Source organism: Lithobates pipiens, unplaced genomic scaffold (genome assembly GCF_037356315.1).
Source record: "Lithobates pipiens isolate NorthernLeopardFrog02 unplaced genomic scaffold, aLitPip1_a1.2 Scaffold_23, whole genome shotgun sequence".
NCBI classification, from domain to species: domain Eukaryota; kingdom Metazoa; phylum Chordata; class Amphibia; order Anura; family Ranidae; genus Lithobates; species Lithobates pipiens.
The window spans coordinates 286,893,361-286,912,242 of record NW_027507785.1 but is presented as its reverse complement, the minus strand read 5'-3'; the positions used below and the strand labels follow the sequence as shown (position 1 = coordinate 286,912,242).

The 18,882-nt window shown below is 41.1% G+C and overlaps 1 protein-coding gene across 1 annotated transcript in view; it reads left to right on the top strand.

Annotated features, from left to right (window-relative positions):
- The first annotated feature begins 299 nt into the window (after positions 1–299).
- LOC143926494 (sodium/glucose cotransporter 4-like) overlaps positions 300–18,882 on the top strand; it is a 56,022-nt gene continuing 37,439 nt past the window's right edge. Inside the window, exons 1-3 of the mRNA XM_077450283.1 lie at positions 300–423; positions 7,058–7,129; positions 12,085–12,189. Coding sequence (XP_077306409.1) covers positions 310–423; positions 7,058–7,129; positions 12,085–12,189 — 291 coding nt within the window. The 5' untranslated portion in view covers positions 300–309. The remainder of the gene's footprint in view (positions 424–7,057; positions 7,130–12,084; positions 12,190–18,882) is intronic.

Here is an 18,882-nt window from a genome sequence, read left to right as displayed (position 1 = left end):
CCGCTTCAGGGGCTTCGTTCTCAGGTAAGTTATACATAGTGAGCTAGTATGCTATGCACACTAGCTCATTATGCCTTTGCCTTGCAGGTTACTCCCCCCCCCCCCCCCCATGGGTTTACAACCACTTTAAGTGACCGTTCCAGAACTCTGTAGTCCTAGTCTGTAGATGCCAGCCGGCACACATGATAATCTTATGAAATCTGCCCATTTGTACATTGATAAACCTTGTTAGTCATTAACACTGTATTGGAAAAGAAAAGTTTAATTGATTCTTCTTCTTCACTGTTCCATAGCCACTTCTCTGAGCAGATGGACAACAGTACAGAGACTCCATCGCTGGGGCCCCGGAACCCGACGTTTGGGACAGCAGACATTGTGGTGCTTGTTGTCTACTTTGTTTTTGTCCTGTTGGTTGGAATATGGGTAAGTCATCGTTTATCCCGTAAGTGTAGACCTAGCTCCCAATTGTCCCTCATTTGAGAACAAGTCTCTCTGTTTCTCATGCAGCCTCAGCTGTCCCTCTTTTTGGACTATTGTTTACATCTTTATGTATAATGTACTAGTTGACTAGCAAAAGTGTTATGTTGCACTAAACCTTTTATCCAACCTCCTATATTACTAAATTTAGTATTTTGAAAAGCCGATATAAAGGTAAAAAAAAAACACTTGTATGGTTTATTCAATTTTCTGCATATTAGGTCTTTATTGTCTGTGTAAGTGAGGCCGTGACGGGGACACGTCCTTTGTCTACACGCTGTGTGCCAAAAGGTGCTCCTCATTGTTTCAGAAAGTTGGGAAGTATGTGCTAGAATTTTGCTGGTCGATCAGCACTGTTTTAAAGTGGTTTTGGGCACATGATTTAAAACCCGGACTGCCCGGGTGAATCCCACAAAACCGTTTAATGGTAAATTAACTCAATGTATTGGTACAGGTTAGAATGAATGGTGGTTTGAGCATAAATGAACAGGCAGAATGTAGGTTGAGACACAGTCTGCTAGACCGTATAATCACTATGCCAAGGTAAATTAGAACTGCATTCTGTACAACTAGACTGGGGTCAACACATAAATTGGTCAGCAATAAACTGTGCATAAAAGCATTAATTATTATAAACTATAAATATATCTTTGCGCTGGTCTGGTATAGAACTGCTGCAACCCAAATCTTGGAAGGGATAAGATAAGCTAAAATAATGATTGTTGTGGGCTGCTGGCGCTACCTCAGACTGGTATTAAATCCGAACCTGCCTTAACCATTTATTATCCCTAAGGGCTATATATATATATATATATATATATATATATATATATATATTGCACCCGTGTTTAATATTATATCCCTATTATTGTGATTAAACCAAAAAAGGTTTTTTTTTTTCCTTATATCCTTGATCCAACCAAATGTGACTATACACTACTTATGTTAATTACCATAGATAAATTCACTGGGTTCATCACTTATTTCAATAAAGAGCTAAACACAAAAACCATAACCAAAACACAAAAAAATCAAAAAGACCAAAATAATATTCAAACTATTCTGTGATGGTGAAACAAATCCCCATATATGGGAAGTATAACATCTATACCTCCACCGCACGTGCACAATCCTTGTGCTAATTATTATTTATACTGTAGTATACTGCAACCCAAATCTTGGAAGGGATAAGATAAACTAAAATAATGCCTCGTACACACGATCGGACTTTCCACCAACAAAACCGTGTATTTTTGTTTGAAGGTTGTTGGCTCAAACTTGTCTTGCATACACATGGTCACACAGATGTTGGCCAACAATTACGAACCTGGGAACATAGTAACGTACAATATGTACGACGAGCTGAGAAAAAGGAAGTTTAATAGCCAGCGCGGCTCCTTCTGCTTGATTCCGAGCATGCGTGAGCTTTTGTGCGTCGGACTTGTGTACACACGATCAGAAATTCCGACAACGTTTTGTTGGCGGAAAATTTGAGAACCTGCTAGCCAACATTTGTTGGCAGAAAATCCACCAACAAATGTTCGATGGAGCATACTTTCAGCCAACAGGCTCACAGCCAACACTTTCGTGTGTACGGGGCACTACAGTTCACAAATTTAAAGGAACAGCACACCATTAGTAATTAAATGTATGTATTTTTTTTTTATAAGCATTAACTGCAATGTTAACAATACTAATACTAGGAAAAAAATCTTGCGCTCAGCTTTAGGCCCCTTCACACTGGGGCGGTAGCGGCGCTATTTTTAGCTCCGCTTAACCACCATTTTAGCGGGGCGTATTTGGCTGCTACCAGGGCCGAGAGGGTTAAAACCACTGCAAAGCGCTGCTACAGTAGCGCTTTGCCAGCGGTATAGCCGTGCTGCCCCATTGATTTCAATGGGCAGGAGCATTGTAGGAGTGGTGTATACACCGCTCCAAAGATGCTGCTAGCAGGACTTTTTTTACCATCCTGCCAACGCACCGCTCCAGTGTGAAAGTCCTCGGGGCTTTCACACTGGAGACACAGCAGCGGCTGTTTCAGGACGCTTTGCATGCGCTATTTTTAGTGCTGTAGCGCCTGCAATGCGCCCCAGTGTGAAAGGGGTCTTAAACCAGATGATATAATGGAATGCTGCAGCTCATGCCACCCATACACTAAGCCCTTGAAAATGTCCGATTGGACCGTGCTATCGGATAATCCGACCGTATGTGGGCTCCATTGGACTGTTTGCGTCGGCATATCCGACAGACAAAGTTTTAGAGCTGGGCTATAAAACTTTCCGACAACATGGTCCAATGGGACTTTGTCCTATCATTTGTAGAGAATTCCGATCGGACAAAGTGGCACGCATGCTCAGATCAAATTACTAGACCAAAGCTATTGGCTACTAGCCTGAACGTAGTCCCGTCATAACGAAATAACGTCACCAGGTTCTGAACGATCGAATTTTCCGACAAATTGTCCGACCGTGTGTATGCAACACAAGTTTCAGACAAAATCCGTCGGACAAAATCCGACGGATTTTGTTGTCGGAATATCCGACCGTGTGTACAAAGGCTAAGACAATAACTAATCTAAATGTAAAAAGGTGCGCTGTCCCTTTAAATGTATACATTAGTGAATAAGTGCAATAAAGAAAATGGGAAATCACAAATAAGTGCAAATTACACAAAAAAAAAATGCAAATAAATAAAATCGTAAACATATGCACATTTAATAAAATACAATTGTTCTTAATGGTATAAAGTGTAAAACAAAATTCTCTTGATATAATACAAAGTCCTTGTACAATTGATGGTGAAAGGGCTCAGTGCTGCAAAAATTCAGTTTTTAAAAATGCTTTAGTACTCAAACATTCCCCCATTGAAAGGAAAAAAAGAAAAAGGAGGTGGGGGGGGGGGGGGGGGGGTTTACCCAAAGGAATTGATCCCAAATTACAGAAATAAAAATAGTACAAACTCCATCTCCAGGCAAGAAGCTCCCAATGCCAACAAATTCCCAACGGTGTGTTTCCTCAGCAGGCTCCAATGGGCCCTTTTGGTGTCTGAGAACCAATCTCGGCATCAGCATCAAATCAATGTTGTGTGTGGTGTGTTTTTTTTTTTTTTATCTGATGCTTTCAAAGGTAGAGAAGAGATCCGGGGTCTTGTAGACCACAGATGTTTCCATAAAGAGGACCTATACTGCTTTATCATCACAAGGGATGTTTACATTTCTTGTGATAGCATTAAAAATATATAAAATTATAAAAAATTAAAGGGACAGTATAAAAATATATTTTTTTTAAAAGTACAGCGCGTTTTTCTCCTGTGCTCACGCTCAAAGGCAAACGCATATGTAGTTTGCACATGCATAAGTAAATGGTGTTCATACCACACATGCAAGGTATTGCCATGAATATTATAGCGAGAGCAATAATTATGGCTCTAGACCCCTTTTGTAATGCTAAACTGGTAACCTGTAAAAAAAAAAAAAAAAAAAAGTAGGTATTGCCTATGCAGATTTTTAAGTATCAAATTTTGGCGCCATTCCACGAGTGTGTGCAATTTTAAAGCGTGACATGTTTGGTATGTTTTTTTTTTTTTTCAACAATAGTTTTTTATTGATTTTAGTAAACAATTAAACATATACAATTCATACAGTAGAATATAACAATATCCTCATCTTAAGTCTTTATATTTATTTGTTCCTTGATTTGTTGTAAACACTTTCTATTTTGTGCCTGCCTCCAGTGTCCAAATTATAATTATAATTATTTGGTGAGAGGCGGCACATTTGCCCAATGACAACGGCACAAGGCTCAAATAAATCCCCTCCAGTGATCTTCTCAATTGCCACCATGGGAATTCAACCAGTAGCTTGATTAGTCTCACCGTAATGCCCTTCTGTGCACTATGGCACAAAACTACATGTGCACAGATGGTGTTGCATTGTGCAACGGCATGTAACTTTATAACTGAAACAAAATGAAAATAAACTAACAGAGAATAACAGAAAAAAAAATAAAAAATAAAAACAGTGAAGGTTTTTCACATTTAGTCCCTTGTGATACAAGATTACTCATTCTCAATACTTCTATTTCTATTTCTGTGGGGCTCTATTCCTATACCAATCATTCCAAGGATCCCAGAGTTTTTTTAACTCTGCTATAATTCCCTGCTGCCGATGCATGTAGTACCTCAAATGAGCCATTGGTGTGTATGAGTTGTATCACTTCTGTGAGTGTCGGAGTGGTCGCTTCCCTCCAGTGTCTCAGTATAGTCAGTCTGGTGGCAAGTAAAATATGGGACACCACAACCCTGTAGGGTGCTGGTATAGAATATAATTCCAAGGATAGGAGTGCCATCCCTGGAGAGAGCTTCCAAGGAGTACCTATAATTTCTGTCATTAACCCTTCTACCCAGTACCATAGTGATCTTAGATTAGGGCATGGCCATAGTATGTGGATTGGTGTTCCCGTCTGTCCACAGTCTCTGCAGCAATTCGAGGAGGTACCTGGGAATATTTTTGCAATGCGATGGGGGTTTAGGTACCATCTAAGTAAAATCTTTTGCTGCATTTCCCCTAAATTGGTGCTTTTGGTGGAGGAGTGCAGTAGTCTTAGTGATTGCTCCCAATGTGATGGTGTATATTCTATCCCTATATCTTGCTCCCATGCCAACATAGATGTGGACATGTGTTTTTTTTTTCTTGAAGAATTGAGTAGATACGTGATGTGCTTTGCTCTTATCTGAATTTACTTGATAGAATTGTGTCCGTTTTGTTGGTAGCTCTATGGTGAGATGAGGGTGACTTTTTTACCAAGTGTACTATTTGTAAGTGTTTATAGATCTCTGTATTCAGTAGCTGGTACTCGTGCTGCAGGTTGGCAAATTGTTTAACTTGTTGTCCATCTATTATGTCACTTAACCAATTTATTCCTCTATCACTCCATTTGGATAGGTTAAGGTCAGGTATTATGTGTTAGTGCAGATATTGGGAATTTCAGCTGTGTTTTCGTGCCACTCCACTCCCGACCTCTGCACATGTGTGTCCATGCTCTGACTGATGCAAGTATTGGGGGTAACAATGTCTTGTGGAGTGATTGGTTATGTTGAACGGTTTGTATGAAGTATCTAAGATTCCCTTCTGGAATTTGTGTACTTTCAATGTCCTTCCATAGGGTGTTAGAGTCCTCTCTCAGCCAATGTTGGAGCTGAGCCAGGATAGCTGCAAAATGGTAATCCTGTATTTGGACATGACCACTCCCCCCGCTTTCTTATGCTTGATCAATCTGCTGAAGGCACACCTCGCTCTTTTACCTTTCCACAAGAATTTGTTAATAATAGATTGCATGGAGCGAAAGTATGAGTTGGGAAGTGGAATCGGCATAGTCCTAAACAGATATAGCAGCTGTGGGAGAATTTGTATCGGCCGCTAATCTCCCAAGCCACGACAACTCATTGTGGGCAATACTAGATAATTTGTTCTCCATAGAGTTCAGACAGGGTGTTTAGTTTGCAGCTAGCAGGTCTTCTGTTCTAGGGGTAAGGCTTATGCCCAAGTATTTGATGCCCTCTGTTTTCCAGGTGTATGGGAATTTTTGTTTTAGTTTCTGGCATTCCCCTTTCCGGTGTTCCTAAGTTCAGTATGTATTAAGATTTTGTTTCGTTAACCTTGTAGTATGATACATTGCTAAAGAGTAGCAGTGTTTCATGTACACACGGAAGGGATACACCTGGCTTGTAGAGCATCAAAATTATGTCATTGGCAAAGAGGCTTATGGTGTGGGATCTATTGCCGATTTTTATGCCTGGTTTGGTATGTTTTTACTCGGCGTAACATCTTTTATAATTTACCAAAACAATTTGGTTATAAATAGTTTTTTTGCATTACAGTTTATTAAAGTTTCTTTTTTTCCCTCAAAAAAATGTTGTGCAAATACATAAAAAATTGTAAACTGCCATTTTAGTCTCTAGGGTTTCTGCTAAAATAAAAAAGTGTAATGTTTGGGGGTTCTAAGTAATATTCTAGTGAAAAATACAGATTTTTACTTGTAAACAAAAAGTGTCAGAAAAGACCTGGTCTTAAATTGGTTAACAGTCAGACAAGCCCCTACATTTCTGTGAGAGAAGCTTGTTCTGAGGGGTGTGGTTGTTCCTTAGCTATGCCAGTACAAGACATTGCAGACTGAGGGCTGGAAGCTTCTTTTCATAGAGGAGGGGGAAAAAAAGGGTAATTTTTTGTATTTTCAAGTGAAAGCCAGTTACAAATTATCGCATGCAGGGGTGTGGGACATTAACAAAGAGCAAGACTTCGACAAGGTTGTGCCATACATCGTGGTAGTAATGTTGAAGTTGAATGCCAAATTGAAGTCCTGCTTCTTTTTATAACTTTATAGTCCTGAAGTCCCACATGTTAGACATTGTATTTGTATCTCCATTTTAGTTTTACTATCTGACTGCATAACTATTTCTGTCACTTAAGTTGGGCTTTAATAACATGTTATGGTCACACATTATCAGGCTATTAGTACCAATAATAATACAGAGGAGTTTTCCTCAATACAATCTTTGCTTTCAATGAATCTGTTTTTTCCAGTCATCACTGCGGGCCAGTCGTGGAACTGTAGGAGGATATTTCCTTGCTGGAAAGACTATGACATGGTGGCCCGTAAGTATTTGTGGTATGTCTATCCATCTGTATTCTGTTCCCTTTTCACTGTGGGCTTTAATGTTAACTGTTTTTGTTTCTTGGTTAAGCAAGCTAAAATATCTCCTTATTTTACCACTAAAAAGAACCAAACAGCCCAACACAAGTGTTTTGTGAAGGATATTGAGGTAACACTTGAACCATCAGCATCATAGGCTTGGCAGAAAAAGTGTAAAGATATAAGGATTATTGGCCTAGTTATATTAAGGATGATATATTGTGTGTGTGTGTGTTTTGCTTTTAGTTTGAGTAGAAAATGGTTAAACCCCTATCAAGTTTTATTGCTGTCTGGCTGCCAACTGAGGAGATTCACCCTCTCTAAATATTCTGGAGACCATTGTCACTTGGTCAGATTGATGGGGAAATCCAAAATGTTACGATTGTTACTTATTTCCTGTTCTGGTGACAATCTTCAATAGGGGGCTTCTGTTCCAATTATAAATGTCTGAGGGAAAGGAAGAAAATTCCCTTCAGTTTCTGTGTCCAAGTGTAGTTTGTATTTAGTATGTATCTAAAGTAAAGTTGTTGCATTAAATAATTTTATGATTAGAGAAAAAAAAAAAACTGGTGAGGTTGCGAGACGGGTAGAAAAACACAACCTTCCATAAATACAGTTGGAGAAAAGGGCCTCATCTTCATTTGGGGTGAGATTGGTCACCCTTGATGACATTTCAATCCTTGATCCCTTTATGGGTTTTTAGGTAGGTATTGTACTGGTAGGCTGAGAGAGGAGGTCAAAAACCCATCTGTGAATTGAATGGCAAAGGCACCTGAAAATACCAGAAAAGAGGTCCTGTAGAGCGTGACGTCTTGATCAAATGCAGCCCATTTCAACTAGGGATACTAACAAACAGGGGACTTCGGATCCACGTTGGTGGGAGTTTTACTTTACCCCCTACAAATCACTGGGAGGTGGTGGATTCTTAATTCAGAATTCACATCCATGTGTATACTTTATGGAGGGGCGCACCAATTTCCTGGGAGTGACTTACTAGGGACCATATCTCTGGGGCCCAGCTGCAGCTGCATTTTACACATTCACATCCTGGATTGGCTCTATCACAAGCTTTAATTACACTGAATCTCATCTTACTCTCTACCCCTGGTGAAAGTTTTCAAGCAAAACTTGAAATGCGTTGGGTTTTGGGGTGTCCTACCCTCATGAGAACACAAGTCTTGTTGTGATGTTCCAATGATTTTTTTTCTTGTATTGTATTACATATTGTGCTAGTCATCTGTTTTTACTTTTTTGCATCAATAAACACTATATTTTAACAGCTTCATTGCATGTGGCGGTGGTCTGCTAAAGTCCCACACGGGGTTTTTCTTGGTCTATATTTAGGGATGGGACAACCACACTGCTATTTCTGACACAGTGGGAGTCACATATCTTGTCTTGAGGTAAGAAGTAAGACCCACCACATTCTAAAATGGCTGGCCACTAATAACAGTAAAGAACAGAATTGTTACGTGCGTGAATGACTTGAAAAATCATTACTGTAAATTGGGCAGCATAACTGCTAAATTTAATATTTTTTTTAACACTACTATTCACTGCAACAAGAGTTAAAATACGCAGTGCTAGCCTCCAGCTAACCTCTGCTCAACACCAAGCACAGCGGTCTTGGAATCAACAGCAGTGCTCAGGGAACATGTTTGGTGACCTATAGAAAGATTATCGGTTTCTGTCTGTATATTAATTCGGAAGTTGTTTTCAGCATGAACAATACACTTTCCTGTTTTACAGCTTGCATTATTGTACAATAAGTAACAGTTTAAAACACTGCATTGGCAGGCTCTGGGAGATGATTACATGTGCAAGTCCTTACACCTTTGGACTTGGTGTTGTACCTCACTGGCAGGTTACATACATGCTTGTTATGTACTTGGACTTTGTTTTAATGGTTTATTAAATTTAACTTTTAATCTATAGCAGATACAGTATATGGGGGATGAACTTTATAATCTTTAGGACACATACAACAAACTTTTGTTACTATTATTTATTGCCCTTTGCGGCCTGACCCAAAGACTTATCTGAATAATAAGACTATGTGAATCTGCACTCATGGAGCATATTGATGTTTCTAAAAATCTTTTTTTTTCCTTTTCAATGTTTCTAGTGTGTATTTTAATTCTAAACTATGTACAGAAAGATATGTATAGAAGTAAAAAAATACATCTTGACAAAATATCTATGATGACCAACAAGCTGAGTAGCCGTAGTATCTGTGTAGACATAGCTGAAGGTAGATTCATCAGAAGAATAAAAAAGGTTGGGTGGGAGTGACTAGGGTGGTAAAAAGTCTGGACCTATTTATTATTACTATATAATATAAAGCTGAAATACATTCTTTTATACTAAATGTGCATCACATGTGTGTGTGTTTTTTTTGTGTCCCACCAGTTGGGAAGGCTTTTTCAGATTTTCTGTTTAGAGACGGCGATTACCAGGACAGGAAATGGGATCTCGGAAACCAGTTCTAATCCATCCCATGTTTGGGATGTAATCCATGTTTTTTCATTTGAATTTGAAAACAAATGCATTCAAAAATGAATTTGAAAAAGAAAACCTACTTCAATAAATACAGTAAGGTATACAAATTAAATAAGGTGTTGATTCCTACTTGGGCTGCTTAATAGTATAGAAAATATTCTATTCTTTTATTTTTCTATTCTATTCTATTCCTTTATTTTCAGTTCTGTTATGTTCCATTCTATTCTTTTTATTTTATTCTATTTTCTATAAAGCAGACTAAGTAGGAATCATCTTATTTCACTTGTATACCTTGCTGTATTTATTGCAATGCTTTCATTTCAAATTAAAATCTTATTTTCTAATTCATTTTTGAATTTGGATGATTCATTACTTAATTAATTTTTGATTAGTTGAAATCTAATACATCCGAATAACCAAAATTGTGTCTGAATTTAATTTAGCAACGAATCGCGCATGTCTATATATACCCTCACCAGATTGGACTTGGTGTAAAGGATGAGAACTGTTACACTGCATGAGTCTGCAGGGTTAATGGCCTTCCACCTCCCCTTCCTACTCAGCTGAGTGGAGGGGTGAGCAGAGGAACCCAGAGCATCCAGTACCAGCTGCACTGTTGTCATTGACATGGTGTAGAACATATAGTAAGTGCTTTGATAGTGGTGCTTTTAACCCTTTAAAGCACCCCACTAGTGACCCAAAAGCTCTGCTGAAACGATGCTAAAAATAGCATCGCTTTACCGCTGACACCACCCGGCCCAGTGTGAAAGTGTCCTAATACAAAAACAGTGCTCACATAAATGTGCTTAATAAATAACCAATATGTCCATCAATAATCAATATGTGCTTATAGATAGCTACTTCAACCTCAATACAACAAATGTGGTGCTCACATCAGCCTGCTCCAATACAATCATTTATACTCAATCTCCAACACCAATTACATGTGTGTACAAAGTGATTTTAAATGCAAAAAGTCCCAGTGATAGTCCTTTATAAATTGATCCCAAGTGCCAGATCTAGGTTTTAGTAGTGTTAACGGTCCAAAACACTCTTGATTCACCACCACCTTCCAAAGTTTACACTCACCAGAAAGCAGTGATTAAAAAGCATGGTTAATGCCTGATTCTGTTGATCCTCTATACAGGTAGATCAGAAATTTGTCCAGCAGATACAGAGATGTTCCTTCATGTACCTCCACCAGAGACCACTCTTAGATACTCATGTAAAATAAATGGCCATCATCGCGCAACATTCCACATATTATTAATCTTAAAATATCAAGTTTGTTCACTCACATTTGATTGTGACATTAGACAGACACAAAGTCTATCCAGCGTTCCAACAAACAGCTTCTGTTCACTGTTCCGCACCAAGAAGACGGCGTGTGGTGCAAGCCTCGATTTTAGTGGGGGTCACAACTAGCCTCAATGCATTTCGCACATAATATGCATCATCAGGAAGCTTATTTTCAAACAGAATGATGTTTTAAGGATTTACTGTAGAACACTAAAGGCAATATCACAAGTTTGGCACATCAACTTCTCAACTCCAACTACACTGCTGAAAACTTCAGTGCCACCAACCTGAACGTCGAAAGTCCAGCTATCTTCCCAAATGTTCTTTAGGAGTCCCCAGCAGTGGGTCCACAAATGGAATCTGTTCCCTGACCCTAGGCCCAGCAGGCCTACCACTCTTCCCAGCTCCAAATCTACCTTCTGAACAAGGCCCCACCCACACCAGAATATAACAGCACAATACTCCACCAACTAACATCTTTAGGAGAGTGGACTTTCTAAAAGGGTGCTACCTCCTGCCTACAAACTGAAGCCCGATTAAAAATGTTTTGAAGTTTTATACATAATTGACTATAAAAGCACAGATGCTGGGGTTACATAGAACAAGACTGGGCATGGTGTTTAGTCCTTGATAACCCCACACTGCTTATTTTGACGGAAGTTGGTGCTATGGTCTAATACATTATACTGTTTGAAGCCTTTTTTTTTTTTTTTTTTTTTTCTTGTAGAGGAGAGGTTTAGTTTTGTGCAGACTCGCCTAATCATGTCCATCCAGTCAAAATATTACTATTACTTAAAATGTTTTTGAAATGAATCCCACTAAATTTTCAGCCTGGCGTTCATCTTTTACAGCTCTCAAGCTAAATCCTTCAGTAGCCCCCAATCTGATTTGGCAGGTCTCAAGCATCTGATCAGTACTGTAGTTTTAAGAAAAACAGCATGGTGTTGTACAGAATCATGCAATGATACTAAATCACCCTGGGAAACGCTTGCTGAATAGGGTAAAATTAGTGATATTTGGCACAGATGCAGTGTTTAAAAAAAATATTAGCTATACCCTGGCTGATTTTGCTCGTTGTCTTGGTATGGATTTTCAGGCCTGATATTCATCTCTTTTGCAGATTGGAGCCTCACTCATGTCCAGCAATGTCGGCAGCACTTTGTTTGTTGGAATGGCAAGCTCTGGAGCATCAGGAGGCTTGGCGGTTGGAGGCTTTGAATGGAATGTAAGAAAGGGTATTGTGTTCTGTTTTTAATACTGATCTGTAATGTTCCCCCAGTAAAGCTCTATCTAAAGTATATTTATAATGCTAGCTGTGAAAATTGACTTGTTACCTATGGATCCTGAAGCTTTTTGCTTTTCAATTTGAAGCCACAGAGGGCAGCCCACTGTGTTCATAATCTGCTGTGGCTTAGACCAGTGCAGCCATTGACAACCTCTCATTTTCCCACAGACATGGGATTTTACACCCGATAAAGTGGTATAAACCCCAAAAAAACTATTAATTGCAGCTTACCAACTTTTAGCCCTTGTACACACGGTCTGAGAATCCGTCGGAATGTGTCCTATCGGACCGTGTCGTCGGATAATCCGACTGTGTGTGGTATGCATCGGACTGATTTTGTCGGAATATGCGTCGGACCCAATTTTCCAACATGTTGGAAATATTTCCAGACCAACTGGGCCAATCGGACATACTCCGATCATTTGTAGAGAATTTTGATAGGACCAAGTGCCGCGCATGCTCAGATCAAATTCCTACATCAAAGCTATTGGCTACTAGCCTGAATGTAGTCCCATTGTAACGAAATTACGTCATCACGTTCTGAAAGATCGGATTTTTCACCAACTTTGTCCGACCGTGTATATGCAACAGTTTCGGACAAGATCCGACAGACAAAATCCGAAGGGGAAAATCCGACGGATTTGGTTGTGGAAATCTCCGACCATGTATACAGGGGCTAAGATGTGGTATATGCTTCTTTCCCTTTATTTTCACATGATGAAACCAAAAGGTTGTTTTATTGTTCGATTTTCTTTACAGACCAAGCTGTCCAGACAAATCATTTTACACTGACAGGGCATTTACAATGGCTACTTGTATTTATTTATGATAAAATTGCACCCCTATCCTGCCCAGACCTGGCCACTTCTGTCTACAACAACATACTGTCATCCTCCCTGGACACACTCGCTCTTCTCTCTACATGCAGGGCTAAGCCTCACCTTCTACAACCCTGGTAAACAGACGACACCAGAAGTCTGCAAGACTTCACCCTCTACAAATTTGCCCTTCTCAAATGCAACTCCTGCCTCAACACTGCTAAACAAACCTACTACACAGCTCTCATCAAAATCCTCTTCAAACCTCATCAACTGTTTTCTACCTTTAATTCCTTACTTCACCCCCCTACTGCCTCCACTCACCAACTTGGTTACTGCCCAGGGAATTGCCAATCATTTAAAAAATAAAATTAACAGCATTTGCAATGAGATGCCCACACCACACTCAATACTTTCCTCCTTTTTAGCCTTGTTACCACCAAGGAAATTGCCAAACTCCTTTCCATAGTGCACCTCACCACCCGTCCTTGGACCCTGTCCCCGCACAATTATTGCAACCACTTTCCTGCTCAATCCTAAACTCTCTAACCCACATCTTCACCTATGCCCTCTCTTCTGGCACCTTTCCCTCCCCGTTCAAATATGCACTGGTTACCCCCATACTTAAAAACAAAACAAAAAACCCTCACTGGACCCCACCTGTTTGAATACTTTAAGACCCATCTCCCTGCTTCCATTTGTCTCCAATCTTATTGAACCCCTTGTTCACAGCCATAAGAGTTGCTGCCTCACAACAACCTTCTTGATCCCCTACAGTCAAGCTTCCGCCCACAACATTCCACTGAAACTACCCTATTAAAACTCACCAAAGACCTACTAACTGCTAAAACAAATGGCCAGTACTCCAAACTCATATTCTTGGACCTTTCTGCTACTTTTGACACAGTTGACAACCCACTGTTCCTTGATAAACTCCACTCCATTGTGACTCTGCTCTTTCCTGGTTCTCCTTCTACCTATCTCAGTGCCTTTTCAGCATCACATACAACACAAACATATCCTCTCCTCTCCTCTTCCTCCTTCTTCTGTTGGGGTACCCCAAGGCTCCATCCTTGGGCCCCTCCTATTCTCTCTATACCAGTTGATAACCTCACAAGGCTTCCAATGCCACCTCTATGCTAACATCCAGACCAATCTCTCAACTCCTTAACACATCCCCTCAATCTTCTCAATATAAAAAATTCTTATATGAGTGACATATCAGTATGGATGTCATACCACTTCCTCAAACTCACTCTTTCTAAAACTGAGCTTGTAATATTTGTGTCTTTGTTTTATGTATGCCCTGTGTGTTCAACTTGTCTGTAGCAATTTAAGCAATGTCTGATCATGTAGGCTCGTTTTTCTGAATTGCACTTTTTGTAAATAATATTAATTTTGAATCTAATTAAAATGATTGGTTAAAATAATTATATTAATCAATTTGATCTATCTATTGTTGCTAATAGGTAACCCCCTTAGTAGCCCAGTTCTATCGGGCTATCCCCTTCCTCTTTTTTTCTCCATATGCCTATAGGTTACGGCAACAATGCCCTAAGGGGTGAATGATCTATTTTTAGTCATTATATATGATCGTTCACTAGTGGTTAACTTGCTTTCCCATTTCCCCTTTTCCTGTATTTTTGCTTGTAATATTTCCTCCTCTCCTCTCCTCTCGGTGACCGACTTTACCATTGAGTTCAATGGCACAACCATCAATCCTTTCACACATACCAGGGAGCTGGGTGTAATCCTAGATTCTGACCTGTCCTTCAGCCCCCACATTCAATCGCTGGCTACATCTTGCTGCCTTAAGTTCTGCAACATTTCCAGAATTTGCACCTTCTTGACTAATGAAACCACATTACAACTTATTCACTCCTTGGTTATTTCCTGTCTTGACAACTGCAGCTCCCTCCTCACTGGCCTACTGTTACACAGGCTAACCCCCCCTTCAGTGTATTATGAATGATGCTGCTAGACTAACACACCTTACTAAACGATCCGTGACTGCTGCTCCTTTCTGCCAATCTCTTCTCTGGCTTTCCCTACTCCATCATATAAAATTTAGAATGTGAACTACAACATACAAGGCCATCCACAACATCGCCCCCAGCTACATCACCAATCTCATCTGCTGATATCGCCCAAACCGTCCTCTCCACTCCTCTCAAGACCTCCTGCTCTGTAGCTCCCTTGTTATCTTCTCTCATGCTCACCTCCAGGACTTTTTCAGAGCCTCTCCCATCCTCTGGAACTCCTTGCTCCAGTATGTCTGGTCAGCTGCTACCCTGTCCACCTTTAGGCGATCCCTGAAAACTCACTTATTCAGGGAAACCTACCCCACCTCCCCTAAGAACTGTACCAAGTCACCTCCATCAGATCACCCCTGCAGCTATTACCTTTTGTACCACCTTCCCCTACCTTTTAGATTGTAAGCTCCATGAACAGGGCCCTCCTATTCCTTTTGTATTGAACGGTATTGCAATTGTACTGTCCTCCTTTATATTGTAAAGTGCTGTTGGCGCTATATAAATCCTGTGTAATAATTTATGTAAAACCTTTATCCAAAAAAGAGAAAACTGTTGCTGTAACTGCATACAGTGTTAGCTGGAGTTCAGTTTCAGTTTGTTAGTCAAGCCCAAACCCATCTAGATCTGAAAGTCGAACACTAGCCCCCCCCCCCCCCCCCCCCCCCCCCCCAGACTGACAATGCTGCTGTCCAAAGGTGTCTGCTTGACTACTTCATCCAGAATGCAGATACCCTAAGCCCTTGTACACACGGTCGGAGATTCCGACAGAATGTGTCCTATCGGACCGTTTTGTCAGATATTCCGACTTTGTGTGGTCTGCATCAGACTGTTTTCGTCGGAATATCCGACGGACCAACTTTTCCAACTTGCCGGTAAAATTTTCCGACAAAATGCTCCTATCGGACATACTCCGATCATGTGTAGCCTACTCCGAAGGACAAAGTGCCACGCATGCTCAGATCAAATTTCTAGACCAAAGCTATTGGCTACTAGCCTGAATGTAGTCCCGTTGTAAGGCAATAACGTCATCACGTTAAGTACAATTGGATTTTCCGACAACTTAGTCCGACCTCGTGTATGCAACATCACTTCTGGACCTCTTCCGGTATTAATCCGTCGGAATTACTCCGACGGATTTGGTTGTCGGAATCTCTGACCGTGTGTACAAGGGCTAAGACAGGAAGTGTGTTATTGGCTGGATCACTGGATAAAATAAAGTGGGGAGCTTAAAGAAGAAAACAAAGTCAGCCGCTGAATCTAAGGATTGGTAAGTTTAAAAAAATATATACCGTATATACTCGAGTATAGGCCGACCCGAATATAAGCCGAGGCCCCCAATTTACCCCCAAAAAACTGGAAAACTTATTGACTCGTGTATAAGCCGAGGGTGAGACATGGCTGTCCATCCCTGTGTGTCCGTCCATCCCTGTGTGTGTGTCCGTCCATCCATCCCTGTGTGTGTGTCCATCCATCCATCCATCCATCCATCCCTGTGTGTCCGTCCATCCATCCCTGTGTGTGTATCCATCCATCCCTGTGTGTGTGTGTGTGTGTGTGTGTGTGTGTGTATTCATCCATCCATCCATCCCTGTGTGTGTGTGTGTGTGTATCCATCCATCCATCCATCCATCCCTGTGTGTGTGTGTGTGTGTGTGTGTGTGTGTGTGTGTGTGTGTCCGTGCAGCCTTGTGTGTGTGTCCAGCCTACCTGTGTCCCAAGCCTCCGTCCCGAGCCGCCGTCGTCCCGAGCCTCCTCTGTCCCGTGCCTCCTCTGTCCCGTGCCTCCTCTGTCCCGTGCCTCCTCTGTCCCGTGCCTCCTCTGTCCCGTGCCTCCTCCGTCCCGTGCCTCCTCCGTCCCGTGTCGTGCCGATGGATCGCCGCTCTTCTCGGCGGCCATTCTACGATTCAAAAGCTGCGCCTCCGTCCTCCGCCTGTGATAGGCGGAACACTCAATTTCCCAGCAGCCTGTGTTCCGCCTATCACGGACATCCTCTCATACTCGTCCGTAGTATGAGAATGAACGGATGTCCGTGATAGGCGGAACACTGACTGCTGGGAAATTCAGTGTTCCGCCTATCACAGGCGGAGGCGGAGAAGGAGGCGCGGCTTTTGAATTTTAATGTCCGCCGTCTGTCTGCTCGATACGCTGATCGAGCAGTCAGACAGCGGTGACTCGAGTATAAGCCGAGGGGGCACTTTCAGCCTCAAAAAAGAGGCTGAAAATCTCGGCTTATACTCGAGTATATACGGTATTTGTTTTTGGGTTTAATGCCGCTTCAAGATCCATATATCCCAAATGTGTACCTAAATAAAAAATAAAATAAAAAGTAAGGAAAAAAAAAATAGATCCTGGAAAATAACTGTAACCTTTATTACCAAAGAAAAACACTTTTAACAGCCCAACATGCTTAGTTTTGAAGACTAGATCTTACAGCAATCATATTAGTCTATCAACCACTGTCCACCCATGGGCAGCATTGCCCTGTGGCATTTTATAGGTGGCTACAGGTTCCACTTTAAATCAATAAATTAAAATATACTTTGATATAGACATAAATCTAATGATGCACGATAACAGAAACATAGGGGAAAAGCAACTACACTGCCTTAAAGTATTCATACCTCTTGAAATTTTACACATTTTGTCATGTAAATGTATTTTATTGGAATTTTATGATAGACCAACACAAAGTGGCACATAATTGTGAAGTGGAAGTAAAATGATCAGTGGCAGCGCATCTATAGATGGTGCATGAGCGCCGCCACCCCTTTCCATGCATCCGGCCTCCTGATCTACATATCAGGCTGCCGGACTATGGATTCCAATGTGGGGTGGGTTTTATTTATTTAAGCATGTGATTAAAGCCAGAGGCTCTAATAGGCTTCAAAAAGGGTGGGCTTGGGGCGCCCAACCAGTTGTGTGACAATAGCTAATTCATTTTTGCTATTTTCATACTAAAGTTCTTCCCTGCCAATCAGGAGGTGGCTCGTGAGACCTGTTTCCTGATTGGCAAATGCGTCAGGCAATCCTATTGGATGCCTAACGCTTAGGCGGACGAGAGAGGAGACACATGGCTGAGGAAGCTGATGGAGGAGCAGACACCAGAGCCGCTGCCTGCATGCACGGTGGGAGGACCATGCTGGAGGACACCACAGCCCGCCACCTAGATCGGATAAGTGCACCAGTTTCTACATTTTTTACAAAAATGTTTTGTAAATTTTTTAAAAATATGCAAAACTTGTGGTGTGCATTTGTATTTACCCCCCAAGTCAATACTGTGTAGAACCACCTTTTGCTGCAATTACAGCTGCACGACTTTTTGGGTATGTCTCTACCAGCTTTGCACATCCAGAATGAAATTTTTGCCCATTCTTCTTTGCAAAATAGTTCAAGCTCTGTCAGATTGGATGGAGAGCGTCTGTGAACAGCAGTTTTCAAGCCTTGTCACAGATTCTCAATTGGATTTAGGTCTGGACTTTGACTGGGCCATTCCAACAGGGGAATATAATTTGATCTAAACCATTCCATTGTAGCTCTGGCTGTATGTTTAGGGTCCTTCTCCTGCTGGAAGGTGAACCACCGCCCCAGTCTCAGGTCTTTTGCAGACTCTTACCGTTTTTCTTCCAAGATTGCCCTGTATTTGGCTCCATCCATCTTCCCATTAACTCTCACCAGCTTCCCTGTCCCTGCTGCAGTTGTGCCCCATATCCTTTCCATTTTCGGATGATGGATTGAACAGTGCTCCATGAGATGTTCAAAACTCGTCATATTTTTTATTTTAT